General features: G+C 47.8%; 1 protein-coding gene across 5 annotated transcripts in view; it reads left to right on the top strand.

The window, feature by feature from the left end:
• Positions 1 to 16,605, top strand: part of USP40 (ubiquitin specific peptidase 40) — a 76,525-nt gene extending 59,920 nt beyond the window's left edge. For 4 of the 5 annotated variants that reach the window (XM_010999020.3, XM_010999019.3, XM_031452443.2 and 1 more), the window contains 6 exons: positions 340 to 458; positions 3,850 to 3,915; positions 6,247 to 6,457; positions 6,597 to 6,692; positions 10,556 to 10,647; positions 11,953 to 13,628. In XM_010999020.3, coding sequence (XP_010997322.2) covers positions 340 to 458; positions 3,850 to 3,915; positions 6,247 to 6,457; positions 6,597 to 6,692; positions 10,556 to 10,647; positions 11,953 to 12,064 — 696 coding nt within the window. In that variant the 3' untranslated portion in view covers positions 12,065 to 13,628. Of the gene's footprint in view, positions 1 to 339; positions 459 to 3,849; positions 3,916 to 6,246; positions 6,458 to 6,596; positions 6,693 to 10,555; positions 10,648 to 11,952; positions 13,629 to 13,946 lie in introns of those variants that run through there. The other variant, XR_838640.3, reaches the window with a different exon arrangement.
• Positions 16,606 to 17,729: the final 1,124 nt, after the last annotated feature.

Raw genomic sequence — 17,729 nt, 5'->3', positions numbered from 1 at the left:
AGTCCCTTGCTTTTATTAGAGTTGCCTCTGCTCTTGTGAGTTAGTCACATAGAAATTAAAGTTTCATTTTCTAAAGCATGATTAAAAAGGAGTCTGGGGCTCAGACTTAGAAACAGAAAACTCATTTACCTCTCAAGCAGCTTTCAGTAGAGAAGACACAGAAATTACTCAGGATTAACTTCATTTAAGAGATATCCCTATGGCTTTTTTTTTTTTTTCTAGATGTTACCATTACTCGAGATACTCTTTCCCTCAGATGCCATTCTGTAGCTCTTCATTTTTTTCCTAAAAGCAATCTGTTTTCAAGAATACTTTTTCAAATGTCTGTTTCTTTTCTAGGCCATGACCTTGCCCTCCTTCTCAGAGTTTTGCATCCCATCCCCAGCCTTCCTCAGAGCCTGGACCGTGGACAGCAAGCGTCCGGGCAGGCTCTTGCGATTCCACCACCAGCAGCTCAAGTAGGTTTCTCAGTGAGCACTCACCAACAGAAAGCCGTTCCTGGTAACCCCACCGCTGTCAGGTGGACGATGCTTTTTATTGTAAATTGAACTCTGAGACTTCAGTTTTTCATATTAAGTATTAATGTAGCTTCGTGTATTTTTACAGTGGTCCAGAGACTGTGAACAAAATTTTGAGTGTTCTTTTTCTTCCCCAGCTTTATTGAGATGTAATTGACATGTAACACTGTGTAAGTTTAAGGTGTACAAGCTATTGGTTTGACAGACTTACGTGTTGCAAAATGATTACCAACATACTGTTAGCTAATACCTCCATCACATCATATAACCGCCATTTCTTTTTGTGATGAGAATGCTGAAGATCTACACTGTTATTAGCAACTTTCAAGTACATACTACAGTGTTACAAGATGAGTACTTTCTGGGGGTGTAATGTACAGCGTGTTGGTTGTAGTTTCTGACTGGAAGTCTACCCTTTGACCAACATCTCCCCTTTTCAATCACTCCCAGCCCCTGGTAATCACTGTTCTAGTCCCTGCTTCTGTGAGTTCAGCTTTTTTAGGGTCCACGTGTAAGTGCTGTCATACAGTATTTGTCTTGTCATACTTCACATAATGCCCTCAGGGTCCACCTGTGTTGTCACTGACGACAAGATGTCCTTCTTTCTTATGACTGAATAATGTTTAACTCTGTGTGTGTGTGTGTGTGTGTGTGTGTGTGTGTGTGTGTGTGTGTGTGTGTGTGTGTGTGTGTGTGTGCGTGTGCGTGTCTTTATCCACTCATCCATTAACAGACACTTAGGTTTTTCCATGTCTTGCCTATTGTGAATAATTCTGCAGTGAACGTGGGAATGCAGATAATCTCTGAGATCCTGTTTTCATTTCCTTTGGAAATGTACCCAGAAGTGGGACTGCTGGATCATATGGTAGTTCTCTTTTTAATTTTTTAAGGAACCTGCATACTGTTTTTCCATAGTGGCTGAGCCAGTTTACGTTTCCACCAATGGTACACAAGAGTTCCCTTTCCTCCGCTTCCTTGCCAGAACTTTTTCTCTTGTCTTTCTGATGGTAAGTGTTCTGACAGGTGTGGATGGTATCTCATTGTAGTTTAGTTTGCAATTCCCTGATACTGCACCATTTCATGTCCCTGTTGGCCATTGGTATGTCTTCTTTAGAAAAATGTCTATTCTCTTACTCTGCCATTTTTTATTCATATTACTTGCTTTTTGCTATTAAGTTGTATGAATTCTTTATCTACTTTGAATATTAACCCCTTATCAGATATTTGACTCACAACTACTTTCTCCTGCATCTTCATTTTGTTGATGGTTTTCTTTGCTGTGCAGAAGCTTTTTAATTTGCTGTAGTCCTACTTGTTTATTTTTGCTTTTATTGCCTTTGCTTTTGGTGTGAAATCTGAAAAATCATTGTTAAGACTGATGTCAAGGAGTTTATTCCCCTATTTCTTTCTAAGAGTTTTACTGTTTCAGGTCTTGCATTCAAGTCTTCTTATCAATTTTAAGTTGATTTTTGCATATGGTATAAGATAAGGGTCCAGTTTCCCCAGCACCATTTATTGAAAAGACTCTTTTCCCCATTGTGTGTTCTTGGCTCCTGAATTATAACTTAATTGACTGGATATGCATGGGTTTATTTCTGGGCTCTCTGTTGTGTTCCATTGATCTGTGTGTCCGTTTTTATGCCAGTACCATATTGTTTTGATTACTGTAGCTTTATAGCACAGTTTGAAATCAGGGAGCATGATGCTTTCAGCTATGTTCTTTGTTCTTAAGAAAAGGTTGCTTTAGCTATTTGAGGTCTTTTGTGGGTCTCTACAAATTTTAGGACTGGTTTTTCTATTTCTAATTGAAGAATGCCGTTGAAATTTTGATAGGGATTGCACTGAAACTGTAGATCATTTGGGATAGTATGGACAGTTTAACAGTATTCTTCCACTCCATGCACATGGAGTATCTTTCCATTTATTTGTGTCTGAATTTCTTTCATCAATGTCTTGAAATTTTCAGTATGTGGAGTTTTCACCTCCTTGGTTAAATTTATTCCTAAGTATTTTATTCTTTCTGATGCTGTTGTAAATGGGATTGCTTTCTTAATTTCTCTTTCTGGTAATTCACTGTTTGTGTATAAAATGCAACTGATTTTTGTATATTGATTTTGTATCCTGCAACTTTACTGAATTCATTTATTAAGTTTTGACAGTTTTTTGGTGGAATTTTTAGAATTTTTATATATATATATATATATGTAAATATATAGACTATATGGATATAATAATTATACATAGAATATATAGACATATAGAATTATATGGACATAATTTTATTTCTTCCTTTCCAATTTGGATGCCTTTTATTTCTTTTTCTTACCTAATTGCTCTGACTAGGACTTCCAGTACTGGGTTGAATATGAGAGGTGAGAGTAGGCATCCTTGTCTTATTCCTGATCTTAGAGGAAGAGCTTTCAGCTTTTTACCATTGAGTATATTAGCTGTGGACTTGTCATATATGGCCTTTATTACGTTGAGGTACATTCTCTGTATACCCAGTTTGTTAAGAGTTTTTAACATGAAAGAATGTTGAATTTTCTCAGATGCTTTCTCTATGTCTGTTGAGATGATAATGATTTTTTCCCCTTCATTCTGTTAATGTGGTTGTATCACACCGATTCACTTACAAATGTTGAACCATCTCTGCATCTGTGACATAAATCCCACTTGATCATGGTGTATGAGCCTTTTAATGTACTGTTGAATTTGGTTTTCTAATATTTCTGTGAGGATTTTTATATCTATGTTTATCAGGGATATTGGCCTCTGATTTTCTTTTCTTATAATGTTTTTATCTGGTTTTGATATCAAGGTAATGCTGGCCTCACAAAATTAGTTTAGAAGTATCCCCTCTGTTCTATTTTTTTTTTTTTAAAGGGTTTGAAAATAATTGTTATTAATTCTTCTGTTTGGTAGAATTCATCAGTGAAACCATCAGCTTTTCTTTGTTGGGAGGTTTTTGATTACTGACTGAATCAATCTCCTTACTAATAATTGGTCTGTTCAGATTTTCTGTTTCTTCTTGATTCAGTCTTGGTAGGTTTGTTTCTAGGAATTTATCCATTTCTTCTAGGTTGTACAGTTTTTATTGGTGTATGATTGTTCATGGTACTTTTTTAAATTTTGAGTATCTTACACAGGGTAATATTTCCCTTAAGAAGAATACTTTAAAAAAAAGAACAAATAAAACCCCTTTTATGTAAAAAAAAAAAAAAACAAAACACTTTTTATGTTAAAAAAAAAACTTACAATTGGTAAAAAAAAAAAACTTAAAAAAAATTAAGTGATATGTCATTCAGCATTATTTTGTTTCATTTGTTATCAGGGAATATAAATTGGGAAGGAGAACTGAGATCTGCTTAGAGCCCCTTCAGAAAGAAGAAAACCTGGGGTAAGACGGCCTGCCACACACACGTCTGGTCACAGTGGACAGTGTCTTTAAAAATGTAACGGCTTAATAGTAAAGTGGTTTTTTTTCACTGCTTCTAAGTAGTCTGGCAACTTAAAACAGATAATGTTCTAGAAATGTGTTTATATGTCTGGTGTCGAGCTCTTAGAACTCATTTTTCCATAAAAACAGTGAGAATTAATTTTTCAGTAAGCCTCAAATGCATATTGAACCCATGATGATCTTAAAGTGTAACCAAGACACTCATCCCCACTCTTGTCAGTGCAGAGTCTGTTGTCAAACTGATCAACAGGAGCGCCTGCCACCACGCCCCCGGGTCCTCCTTTTTCATCCTGACGTCACCTGACATCTTATACGCTTGCTGAATTAGCACTTACTCTGCCTCCTGCTACTGGAATGTAAGCTTTGTGAGAGCAAGCACTTGTTTTTTGGTCACTGCTGGATCCCCAGTACCTAGGACAGTGCCTTTGTCATCATCAGGAATGACTCGTTGAACAAAGAAGCACCCAAAGTTGTCCACAATCAAACCTTCCTATTTTTTTTCATTTATAGGACGGTCTTTTATAAGATGCTTTTGCAGTATCACCAAATATTAAGATTCCTTCTATCCTATGTGGCATGATTATTCTTGCTGCCAGCCTGTTGTGTAATGACCTTCATTTAACCACACTGATTCATGAAAAGGGCTTCTCAGTGCAAATTGTATTACAGGAATAGTTTCCTGGAGGGGATTTTCTGGATCAAATGGTATAGACGTTTTAAACCTCTTAAAAATAAATTGTCAAATTCCTTTCCGGGTAGGTGATACCAATTTATGTTCCCACAGGCAGGGTTTCTGAGTGTGTATTTTGCCTCACTCTCAGACCATCATTCAGTGTTGTCATTGTTTAAATATTCACTGAGTTGATAAATGAAAAATGGTTGTTTTGTCTCATTTGCTTCAGTACTTTGATTACTAGTAAGAGTGGGCATTTTTTTTTTACAGGCTTGTAAGTCATTTGTATTTTGTGAGTGTGTGAATTATTTCATATATTTTGCCTCTTTTTAATGGGATCTTAGGAAAAAGTTAACTTGTGTGAGCTCTACAGTGTAGGAGATACATATATATATATGTTACATAATATCAATTGAGCGTTTGTTGTATTTGTCATGAACAGTGTCCTTTGGAAGACCACGCTGTGCACTTAGTTAGACCCTCTTCTGTCTCTGACCGACCTCCATAGCGCTCTTGTCCCCCCTCAGTGAAGACTCTGGCTCCTCACTGTCCCCTTCACTGCAGCCTGTCACCTCCTTGGCAGCTCCCTCATCTGCACGGACCACCCTTTTGTATGCTCTGGCCTCACTCTGCTCAGCTCCGGACCCTCAGCTCCTCTCACTGACCCAGCAACACCGACACCTGACAGTCTCCGAGGTTCACTCCCACAAATCCCTTCTTGACCACAGTCCCCCTTTCAACCCAGTCTCCTAATTCACTGGGCCTTCACTCTCCCTGTATTGTCTGTTTCCTCCAATTGCATCACCCTTTCTTTTGATAAAAAATACCAATATAATAGAAATAGAGCGTTAAAATCACTCATCTGACCATCCTTAGAAACAAAATTTTCATTTCTCCTCCCTCTACCTTCCAGTTCTTATCTGTAGTCTGTTTCATGTCATATCTGTAACAGTCTCCATCCATCGCGATTTCTTCCCCACCTTCCTGAATGTTTCTCTTCTTCCTCTTCCTCCAAGAACCTCTTATCTGAGCTCTTCTCCTGCAAAGGCCTCCTTTGCTCCTGCAGCTCCTTCCATTCTCTCTCTCTTCCCAGCTCTAAGCTCTCAAATTCTTTTCCCTGGCTACTCAGTAACTCAGATTTTTAGCACCTAAAATAGCTTTTTTCCTGCCAGCTTCACAGCTTCTGGTTCTGAAATCAGCATGTCTGGGGGAGTCGCTGTGGCAGGGTACCTGATCAGGCTGACCCACTTCCCTTTCCCCGCCGCAGGGCGGCCCTGCTGACTCTTCAGCCCTGCCTCCGATCCTCTTCCTTCCACGCCCCACTGAGAAACTTCGTACATCTTCAGCCTTGCCTGCTGCTCCCCGGGGACCTCTGCCGTGAACTCAGAATGGGAGCTCACCTCCATTCTGGGTCAGGATTGAAGGAACTCAAAGTAAAGGTTTACCACCAGCTAGCATTCAACAGGGTGTAGGGAAAATCTCTCCTTATAAAAACTGGAAGAATCGCAGAGGGGAAGCTTTTGCCCATCACCCTGCCATATTTATTGCATATCTCCCATTTTGTTTTAAATCTGACTTTCAACTGTTTTCTGGTGCAGCCCCCAGGACATGCTGCTGAGGACACAGATGCGCCTCCCTGGCAAGAGGGCATACACCCTGCCCATGGACATGGTGTGGGACACTGCCCGAGGCTCAACAGCTGGCTCCCTGAGGCAGCGAGTGGCTGACTTCTATTCTCTCCCTGTGGAGAAGACTGAAATTGCCAAATACTTCCCTGAAAAGTTTGAGTGGCTTCCAGTATCCAGCTGGGTAAAGTTGTGGGGCTGTGTCACAGAAACTGGGCCTTACTGGTATAGTGAGTGGGTTAACTACAGGTTTTCACAGATAGGGAATTAAGTAAGAATTTGAGGCTGAGTTTTCTTGATTTAGATGTTTGATTTTTCTGTAGAATCAGCAAATTACCAAGAGGAAAAAGAAGAAAAAGCAAGATAATTTGCAGGGGGCGCCTTATTACTTGAAAGATGGCGATACTATTGGTGTTAAGGTAAGTTTTTAACAGCAAATTTACCACTTTGACAACACACCAGGATCAATTAATTTTATAGAGAAGTTTTATTACATCTTCAAGGCATAGATAATCTCATTTTATATAAAATGAGAAAAAAGAGGGAAGGCCAGACAGTTCATTTTATGAGACCAATAGAACCTCAATACCAGAATCTTAATTTTGAGTCTGACTTGAATGAAAAATGCTTTTGAATGAAATTGCTTTAGAAGCTTTATCACTAAGTGTGTTGCTGAAGGTTTTGAGTAGGGACCTGCATGTGTGTTGCTGAAGGTTTGAACAGGCACCTGTATGAGTTAAGGTGTCTCCTTCCATTCCTAATTTGCTCTATGTTCTTTTTTTTTAATCATGAATGAGCACTGGGTTTTTAATACTAAATTTTATTTTATGTTTTTTCTGCATCTGTTCAAATTAGCTATTTGGTTTTCTTCTTCAACGTAGTAATGTAGCATTATTACATAAATGTATTCTTAACACTGAGCCATCCTTGCATTCCTTGGACAAACCTATTTTATTATCATACAGTAATATTTTTTGTATTAAGGGTTAAAATTTAATCATTGATTTAATTTCTATTTAAAAAATAATTTAAAATTAATTTAAGAATAATTTATTGATATTAAATCATTGATTTATTTATTATTATATTATTTAATTATTTTATTTTGGCAGAGAGGGGGTAATTAGATTTATTCATTTTTAGAGGAGCTGCTGAGGATTGAACCCAGGACCTCGTGCATACTAAGCATGCACTCTACCACTTGAGCTATATTCTCCCCCCTAAATTATTGATTTATCAATAATTCTTGATTTAAGAATTTTTAACAGTAAGGAATAAGCATTCCCCCTTAATCACCACTTCACATTATACTAAAGAATGTGACCAATGTAACATGAACTTCCACCCTCCAAGATAAGTACATAAACAGAAATTCAAAAACAAGTCAAAGTCCAAAAGGAAACTATAACTGCTCTTATATGCAGTTTTTCTGTGAAGGAGATTCAGAGTCTGTACAGCTAAGCCATTAGCTCTGTTGAGAGAGTTCAAAAGGTTCTAAGATCAGTGTACATAAAAGTACAAGGTACCTGGGAATACGTCAATGAGAAGATGTCTAAGACTTTTCTCGAGAGTGTTATAAAAACATGGTGGCATTGAAGCTTCAGGGAGCTGTAGAGCTGCGTCGTGTCTTAGAAGGGAAGCCTTGGACTGTGAAGACAGCAGTCTTCCCCACATCTGTAAATTCAGTGTTATCCCAGTGAAAAATCACATAGATTAGACTAAAGAGAATAAGTTGTGTGGAAGAGCAAAGGGCCAGAGAGCTAAGGTATTTTTCAAGGATAAGATCAGGGTATTGACTTACCAAGAATTAAGGCTTATTGCACAGCTGTGGTGACCGGGTGGCTTTGGGGCAGGGGAAGACTGAAATAGAGCTCCAGAACGGAACCACACATGAAAGGAAACTCAACAGGTATATGAGGCAGCATTAAAAATGGATTATTCAGTAAATGATGCTGGGAGAATTGGTTGTCCATACAGGAAAAATTATAGTGATAATTCTGATTTCATGTTCATAAAGAGGGTCTCCAAATTTATGTAAGCTTCAGGCCCCATAAAATCTGTATCCACCTCTGCTCACATCTACATATATGAAGACTTAAATGTGAAAAGCAGTGATTTTCAACCTTTAGAAGAAAAACTTTAAGACTTAGGTTAAGAAGGATTTCTTAAAATAAGAAACAAAAAGCATATCCATAAAGAAAAAGACCAGTAAATTTGAGTACGCTGACCCTTGAATGACACGAGTTTGAACTGTATACATGGGAGGAAGTACACGTGGTATGACACCATGGGCAGCTGGCTGAGTCCACAGATGTGGAAGCTCAGATACAGAGGGCAGACTCTGGGACGCGAGTGTCCGAGGATTTTGGTGTCCGTGGCAGGTCCAGGAACCGATCCCCTGTGGGTACTGAGGGATGACTGTACATTAAAAGTAAAAATTTCCGTTCATCAAAGGAAGCTATACAAAGTGAAAAGACAGGCCACCAATAGGAAAAGATACATGCAGGGATACAGCCAACAAGGATTATTACCCAAAACATGTAAAGTCCTTCTACAGATCAGTTATAGAAAGATAGTCTTTGCCCATCTCTCCCTGACTGGGTAGCACCTGGCAGTTCTCAGAAAACTAAGTAACAAGCAGATGAAAAGATAGCTTCCCAGTAACCAGGGAACCCGGAGATGGAGCAGTGAGCTGCTGTCCCGGCCAGACTCTCAAGCCCCGGGTGGCACCAGGAGTGCCGACCAGCACGAGGGCTCTGGAGGGCAGCGGGCCAGAGTTAGCGCAGGTGCCCGTACGACGCATCCGCGTGATTCCTCCCTAGGCACGAGCCCCAGGGACTGCCGTGTGTGGGGAGATGTACGGAAACATGCACTTCATGAAGTGCTATTTGTAACCGCATAAATCGGAAAGGACTTAAATGTCAGACAGGGACTAGATAAAATGGGGAAAGAAAGTACCAATACGGTGGTGTAGAGCACAGCAGTTTTAAAATGAAGAAGCCAGAGCTACAGTGTCAACATGAACATGCATCCAAGTACTTGGATGTTGTTCTGTGTTGAAAAAGAAACACAGAATGACCATTTCTAGAAAGTAGAAAAGCGTGTAAAATGCTGAGGGCCGTGTTCCTGTGTCGCCATCAAGTAGAGACGAAGAAGGAACAAAGCCCTCCCCTCCATGGACTGCTTACCTGGGGCCGGGGGGAGAGCCAGAAACAGAACCTGCGTTTTTACCTTGAAAAATAAAGCAAATATGGTAAAAGATTAATACTGTTAATACGTAACTTTCAGTGAGCATTTTACATTCGCCAAACACCATCCATGTATATACATTTAACTCTGTTTTCCCTCATGAAAACCATGGCAGGTCAATGCCATCTGAGCTGAGGAGAGGGAGGCGCGGGGATGATGTGACTGGCGTGTCCGTGGACGGAGCCACTGTGCCCACCACCTGCGTGAGAACACGGGTGTCTGTCCCATGGTCTCCACGTTTCTCTGATTTTGTCATGTTTCACAGTTTTAAAAAGCACATCATACACAACATACTGAAATAAATATAATATTTATCATGCATCATCATTGGAGCAGTGGTGATAATGTGGCACTTTTCTTACCGGAGAGTGGAGAGAGAGCAGGACCTCCTGCAGCTCCAGCGCTGACTCCCAAACCCGCACGGGGCCATTCCTAACACGGGTCCCGCAAGCCTCAGAAGCCTTTCTGCGACCTACGTTTTCCTTGAGTTGTTTCCTCACGGTTAACGTCCTGATGAGTTAACACTGAGCCGCGAGGGGAGCGGCCGGGGTTGATGGTGAATCGCATCCTCTCTGATGGCAGGTCCGGGGGAGGCGCAGGCCTGGTCCCTCGGGAGAGCAGAGCCAGCGCCCTTTTTCTGTGCAGCCCCGGGGGGAAGCTGCAGGGAAGCGCCCGGCGCAGCCGGGAGATGCGGCTGCAAGTGGCGGTGGAGCACACGGCTGTGTTCCCAGCCGGGCAGGGTCCAACGGGCCCGGCTGCGGAAGGCCTGCCTGCGTCCTCGCCTCCCTGCCCTTTGCTCGCTTGCTCAGTGGCGGGTCTGTGGTCCCAAGGCAGAGATCAGACGCCTAAAACGTAACTTCTCTTAAGCTCTTCCTGCCACTCAGTTTGTTTTTCATCAAACACTAGAATGTCTCCTATCCGTTGTTCTAACTTATGTAAATTTCTGTTATCTTAGGTAATTTTTTACATACATCTTTTTAAAATCTAGGCTAAAAAGATGTCTGAAAACATTGCTCATTATTTTGAAATGCAGAATCTCCTGGTTGAAGACGATGATGATTTCAGCACAGTCAGAGATGACATTGCAAGAGAAAAGCAGAAACAGCTCGCTCTTGGGAAGAAGAGGTACGTTGGGATCCTCGCCCACGTGACAGTCCACCCAGCCTCCAGGAGCCCCTCCTTACTCACTCAGCGCCTGGCCCTGCGGACAGGACTCCCCTCTGCTGCCCGCTGTTGTCTTCCCAGGATCTCCCCATCTGCTCCTGGAGGGCTCCCTGGGCCCCTCTCCGAGCTCCAGTCTGTTCTCACCTCCTCGGGGACCCTGATCCTTCACTCCTCCATTTCCCACGCTCAGCCCCCACCATAGTCTGGTCTTTTCCTTCAGACACCAACCCCCACTTCAGGTCCCATGCAGCTCCTGCTGTCACTTCCCATCACTCTGCCTCCATTCTCTCCCAGCAGTCAGCCAAGTCGCCAGTCCAGTGACTCTGTCCCTCAGCCCGCTGAGCCTACCCCCCATCCCCCAGCCTCCGTCCCAGGCAGCTTCTGGTTAGGATCCTCTTTCCTCACTCTGTCACTTGGCCTTGGGTGGGCTTACTCCTTCCTCTTCTGTACACCGTCCCCCTCCCCAGCCTGCAGGCCACATACACCTAGCAGAATGTTCTGGAACATTCTACCAATACTGATACTTCAGACTCTGTATGCCGGACCTGACTCCCACCACTGCAGTCCCTGTTGTCATCCCGACATAGGCTACACGGGGGCGTTGTGGTCGTCCTTAGCTGCTCCCACCTCCATCCCTGAAGTCTTGCATCCTAAGCCGGTCTTGCCCTGTTCTCACTTCTTCTGGCCTGGTGGACTTTCTTTTCTTACCCAGGTTACCACAGTAGCCTTCCCTGCTCACCTCTGACCTGTAACCTTCCTCTCCTCCTGCCTGTGTATCTCAGGTGCCGACGTGGCGTGCGCTGGGTGACAGCAGCACGCGGACGTGCCCTCTGCCACCGGGGGCGCCTGGCGTGTGGGACGAGGAAGAGGGCCGGGGCGGGGGGCCGTCACCCGGTGTGTGCGCGTGTAACAGTTTTGACAGGAGCTGGATGTTAGACATGAGCGTCTGTGAACGTTATACTCTGATTCGGAAACAGGAAAGATTGCTCCGCCATGAGACATTGTTGCTCAGCCGATCAGAAAAGCACCCGCGTGTGACCCGCAGTGCGGGGCAGGCAGGGGAGTCCGCCGTGGGGAGGGAGGACGTGAGGCCCCAGGGGGCAGCGTGGAAATAACCTGTCTTGATTGCAGACATGCATCTCTGTGGCCTGTTCTGACTTGACCCCTAAAGGTTGGAATGAACTTGGGAGTCACTCCAGACTCCTCGACCAGGCGGGCCCCAGTGTCTGGGATGCAAGTCTGTGACGGCCTCTGTGTCTCCTGCAGCCAGGAAGCCCTGCATGTGCAGAGCAGCGACGTCGCCTCCGGCGCAGAGACGCCTGCCCGGCCCCGGGGACCAGAAGCTTCCCTCTCCATCCACGTTGGGAGTTTCAGATAGCAGCGGGGCCCGGGAGCGGGCCTGTTGGTGCCTGCCTCGTGCGGACACGGACTTCACACCTCTGCCTTGTCACGAGCACAGGGGCGTTTCGTCTCAGGCCAGGCAAGTACACTTGTCACCCAGCCCTGTGGCACATCCCCCGCGGCCAGCCCTGGCCTGGCCATTCCTCACAGGTGCCAGCCCGACCCCCATCTCTGTAAGAAAATGGACTAGCTTTGTATTAATTGCAGGCGCGGGCAGAATGGCACTGCTGACCTCTGACCAGCCTGCCCTTTAATATACATGTGTCCCACTCTTTTTCTTTCTTATGCTGTTCAGGTGACTTTTTCCGTCTCTGACCAAAATCTGACAACTCAGCTCACGCCGTGGGCCGGCCAGGCTTACGGTGTGACATAAGCGGGAGTCTGGGTCCCCAGGGTGCACGTTTCTTTCCCCTTTGGTCTGAGTTAACTGTGATTCTAAGCATTGGCTCTGTTTCCGGGATGAGGAGACCGGCGGGGCACCTCTGAAGTCAGTACCTGCTGCCGGCGAGGACGCCGGGCGTGGCGGCAGCTCCGAGGCCCTGCCCAAGCCACGCTGTCTGAGCGGACCATCCCTGCGGCGGCCCCCACTCGCAGGGCCTGCCCTGTCCCGGAGCCTGACGGGGAGGCAAGGTTACGGCAGGCCAGCGGGTTGGGCTCGGGGCTGGTCCTGGGTAGTCTTGATTAAAATGGGAGAAGAGATGTGAACTAAGGTTCTCTTAATCAGCATGGCCCGCTACCAAATTTAAAAGTTGTAACTGGTATTTATGACAAACACAGCATCTGTGTTACGGGGTTGATGGGTTCAGGACACTGGGGCGATTCACTTTCCCAACCACCTGACTCAGTCAGTCGAAAGCAGGATTCCGGACAAGATACAGTAAGTTCTTCACTTCCTCGCACCTCGGACGAGACGCTGCAGCCACGTTCTTGCTGAGTACCGTTAGCACCTTGGTGTGACACGGTTTCTCAACCGCCTTTTATCACTGATACTAAAAGAGCACTTAAATGTTAAGAGATTGAAAGAAAATGACCAATGTGGACTGGTGTCTCCTCCTGCACCGCCGGCTGGGGGACAGAGTGCCTGTCGTCACACCACACTGCCCTCCACAGTGGGACCCCAGGTGGAGTGAGCGGCCGGCCTTTCCCTCTGTCCTCACTCCGGCGTCAGAACCACGCCCACACACTTCCATCCCCGTGTGCTCGGCTGAGACGGCTGGCTCGGACGTCGTGTACTCACTTGTACTGAAGCAGTTGTGTTGCAAGGAGTTGGCCTTTGGCGAGTGCTGCCAAATCTCCAACACTAAGTCCCCCTCCTGGGACGCGGGGGACCGGGACTGGCTCAGGGGGGCTGGTGGCTGCCGAGGCCGGGCCATGGGCACTGCGACTGACGTGGCTGGAGGCCAACCCTCGGGTGGTCCCCCTTGGCCGGAGTCCCCCTCCCTCCCTCCCTCCTTCCTTCAAATTCAGGGATGGAGTGGGCGGCGGGGGAGAGCTGTAAGATTTTGTTAAAGAAAAAATAAACTGCTGGTTTTGTAGCCTCCCATCTCTGTGCGCTGACGGCTTCACGTTCTCCTGGCCTTTTTGGCCAAGAGAACTTAAGGTGCTAAATCGCCGAGGGTTATATTTAGAAATACGGCGTCAGTGCTGCCTCGGGGGTAACAGGTGTGCTTGGGTTTGATCAGTTCAGACTCATGGGAACAGCCGTATTTGGAGACACTGGAGGTGGCCCGCTTCTCTTTTCCTGCTGGCAGCACTGCCTGTGTTGCAGAAAACACATTTATTCAGCTGTGACGTTTTTCTGGCAGAAAGGGAAAGTGGGGGCCATAATTCCCCAATAATCCAAAATTATGGCTTCACAGATGTCGGATTCCCCCTGGAACAGACTGAGCTGTAAATGACCAAGTCCCAGGGCCCTCAGCCCGTCTGGACAGGAAACGCGGCAGCTGCTCCATCACCCTGTCCCCAGTCGCACCTGGCAGTGAGACATGACGAAGCGCCGTGGGTGTGTGCATTCTGGAAAGCCACTGCACTTCAGAGACTTCACAAGCGAAAGGAAGAGACGTCTCCAGCTCCCTCCAGTGGCCCGTTTCCCTTTGTGAGCCTGCCTGGCCCTGCGGCCTCCTGTCCCCGCAAGCTTCTGCCCCGGGGCTACAATGCCACCACCAGCACCTCCTTCCAGGTGCCTGTACAAGCCCTGGGCCCCCTCACCCCTCAAAGCGGTGGACTCTGCACCGAGGTCAGAGCTGCCCATCAGGCCTGCTCTCCTGCCCCCCCCGGGGGAGTGGGAGCCGCTCCACCACCCACAGCGCGGCCACTCGTGCCTCCCCAGGGACTGCCCCCCAGTCCCACCCCAGTCTCTCCTGCTCTCTAGTCTGGGGTCACCTCCGTGTTGGGTATCTCAGGATTCAGCAACCAGCCGTGACAAACGGTAATCTGACCCAGCACCAGTGTGCCGAGGGTGGGCACCGCGATAGAACGTCTCTTCTGGAAGACAGAAGGCAAACCCCAGGCAGTCCGGCCCCCACGGTCACGGGCCTTGCACCACGTCCTCGCCCGGGGCCTGCTCTCTGGGGATCCTGCCCGTCCCCCTGGCAGTGGAAGGACATCCCTCTGCGGTGGCCGCACTGGGGCACTTTCCCCGAGTGCCCGTCCTGGGGACCTAGGGACTGGGGCCTCGGGGGCCGAGTGACCACTGGCTTTTTTCTGCCTGGTGGGGTCTGGCTGGCTTCCCTGTTGCCTGGAATGCCCAGGGGGCTTGCAGGTGGCCTGTGAGTGAGAAAGCCTTCCGCTCCCCAGCCCGCTGCTTTTCCCTGCTTGTGCTTGTGACCGAAACTGCAAAGGCCAAGCCCTGGCTCCTGCCAGGACCGACACTGTTCGGAGGCCAGTGCCCGGGCTGGGCTGGGCTGTGCGGCTGGAGGTTCCCCCCTGCCCCCCTGTCCTGGCCACCGCGGGCTCAGACCCGCCCCACAGGTGCGCCGGGCGGCTCCGAAGTCCCCTCCGCGCGGTTCCCAGCGTCGCTTTGGCCTCACACCTGCAGAGCGCGGGTAACTCGTGTCTCTGTGTGCTTTTGCCTTTCCAAGGGCTGTGAGGTCTTTGCCCAATTCTACCCTCGGGAGAGATGAGTACTTGTTCTGGAAGGACAGTGACAGGAATCAGTTTCAACTCTGAGACAGAACAGGACACCTGCAGTGCCCACTCACATCAGAGAAGCGGAGACGCGGCGAGTCGGGGAGCAGCTCTGGCTGCTGGCGCTTCGGCCGTCGCGTCCACGCTCCAGGGCAGCAGCAGGAGGAGCTGAGGGAAAGGCACATTCTCATATTTTTAAGGAAACTTTCTGGAAATTTCAGTCAATATTTCTCTCAGTCTTGTGACTAAGGCTGACTGCAGAGGAGGCTGGGGAAAGCGGCCACGTTAGCAGAGGCCCCTCTGGGCCCGTGGCTTCCCGGGACGATGCAGGTTCTGTTGGGGGCGGGGGGAGGGAGGACCGTGCGGGCCTCAGTCGCGGCCTCGGGGACGCCCAGAGAGGCTGAGCCCCAGTGACACAACACAGGGCGACGTGAGGCCTGGGCGCAGAGCTGAAAGGCACCTGAAAAGCTCAGGAGTCATTTTTCAATACAATATTTTTAGGTATCAAAATTAATGCAGAAAAATCCACGATGAACAAAATACCAAAACTTTAAATAAAGGCAAGGTCAACACAAGTCAGGGGCCATGCAGGCCAAGATACTCGCTTTAGAAAACAAACATCTTCTAAAGTCCCTTCCACGTCCTGCGGCCAGGCGCACGGCCACCGCTGGCCAGCTCCGTCCTGAGGAAACTGAGTTGGGGTCAGAAGGAAGAAGGAACAACATGAATAAAAGTGCTCCCTTTCATGGAGGATTGCAGGAAGAAGGGGAGGACGGGGTGCAGCGGTCACATGCGTGTCTCGGTTTCCCTTCTCCAGCCCCCAGGCCCTCCCCAAGTCCTCCTCAGTCGTCAGGCAGTGTACACACTGAGCTGAGCCATGAAGGGGCCAGAATTCAGGGAGGGGCTGGAAGCCCCTGGGGCCAAGGCGAGACGGTCACCAGGAACACCCCCTGGTTACAGCTGCCAGCCTCCAGGTGCACGGTCAGCACCCCAGCCAGCAGGCAGGGCCACACTGGCAGAGGGGCCGCTGCTGCCCAGCCGGTGCCGAGGGACAGCTCACAGCAAGAGGGCTCCCTCCCTCCCATCTCCCCTCAGACCCACGTGCCTCCCTCCTTCCAAAGACCTGGAGAGCATCTGAAGGGGAAAGCAGGACCAGGCGGGCGTTAACTGAGGGACTTCTTCCCTGCGGGGACCTTAAACCCCGAGGCACCCTCCAGCAGAGACCGCTGGCTGGTGAGCGCAAGTCATGGCCCCTTCGTCCTCGGCAATGGCCGCACTGCATTTGCCAGCCTCCTTTGCAGCCAGGTGCAGCCAGGTCCCCCAGGTTTCCATTTCCACAGCGCTGCTTGCAGGCTGGCTCAGGAAACCCCGGTGCGCCGCTCCTCCCTCCCCCAACCCCAGCAGGAAGGCGATGACCCGACCAGCCGTCACCAAGATCCCCAAGTGACCACTTGGAGGGGCTGCAGCCTGGGTCCCTGAGGCCTGAAACACACCTGCCCGCTCCTGTTCTGGAAACGAAAACACTTGGTTCTGTTAGAGTCATTGCATTTGGCGGTTTACTTGTTGAAGCAGCTTAGCCTACCCTAACTTGAAAATTTATGTTACTAGATCAGATCAGATTTAAACTGGACATAGCACTTAACTTGTTTTCTGGTGGATGAATTCTTAACAAGAAACTGCATTAAATCCTGCAATCACATCGCACTTGAATCCTCCCTCCGCTCCTCTGGGCTGTGACCTGGCCGCCCCCACCCCCAGTTGCCACCTCTTGGAGAAGCCTCCCATCTGCTTTCTGATGCAGGGGGGCTGAGTCCTGTGCGAGATGGACCACAAGCAGGACCTCCCCCGCCAGGATGCCTGCATGTGATGTAGGCCCTGTTTTCTCACCTGTCAGGCAGCCTGGGCTTGGTGTCAGCCCTGGGACCCAGGACAAGCACCATACTCTGGTACCCAACTTCCCTGTGGCTCCTGCCTCTGCCAAGTGCTGCTGTGTGACACGGGACAAGTGAACCTCTCTGAGCCTGTGTCCTCATCTGTAATACGTAAATACCCACCTGGTAGGACTATTTAAGAGGAATAGATAGGTTAATATGTGTAAAGTACTTGGGCCAGCGTCTATCATAAAACAGCATAAACGTGTTAGCCATCAGCATCGCCATCAGCCACCACTGGCACAGCCTCTTTCTCTGTGCACCCACTGGCTTAGTCACAGGGGATTCCAGACAATGAGACATGTCTAGACTAACATTAGGTCAGTAGGAGCTAGCGCTTCTGAAGAGGTTCCTTTTATCTTAGAGACACAGACAAGACATCCCACCTGTTCACCCACACCTTACCTTGGACATGGTCATGTTTAGATGTGATACCTGGATAGTGGCAGCTATCTTGCAACCATGAGGCCTGATCCTGGATGGCCACATGGGAGGAGGGTGCACACAGGACAAAACTGGGGCTCCACTAAGCATGGAAGGAGAGAGGAGAGAGCTTCTGGGAGACAACCAATACATCCACAGCCT

The sequence above is a fragment of the Camelus dromedarius genome, chromosome 4 (assembly GCF_036321535.1).
Source record: "Camelus dromedarius isolate mCamDro1 chromosome 4, mCamDro1.pat, whole genome shotgun sequence".
Taxonomy (NCBI): domain Eukaryota; kingdom Metazoa; phylum Chordata; class Mammalia; order Artiodactyla; family Camelidae; genus Camelus; species Camelus dromedarius.
The sequence above is the reverse complement of the archived record's forward strand: the minus strand, read 5'-3'. Positions and strand labels throughout refer to the sequence as shown.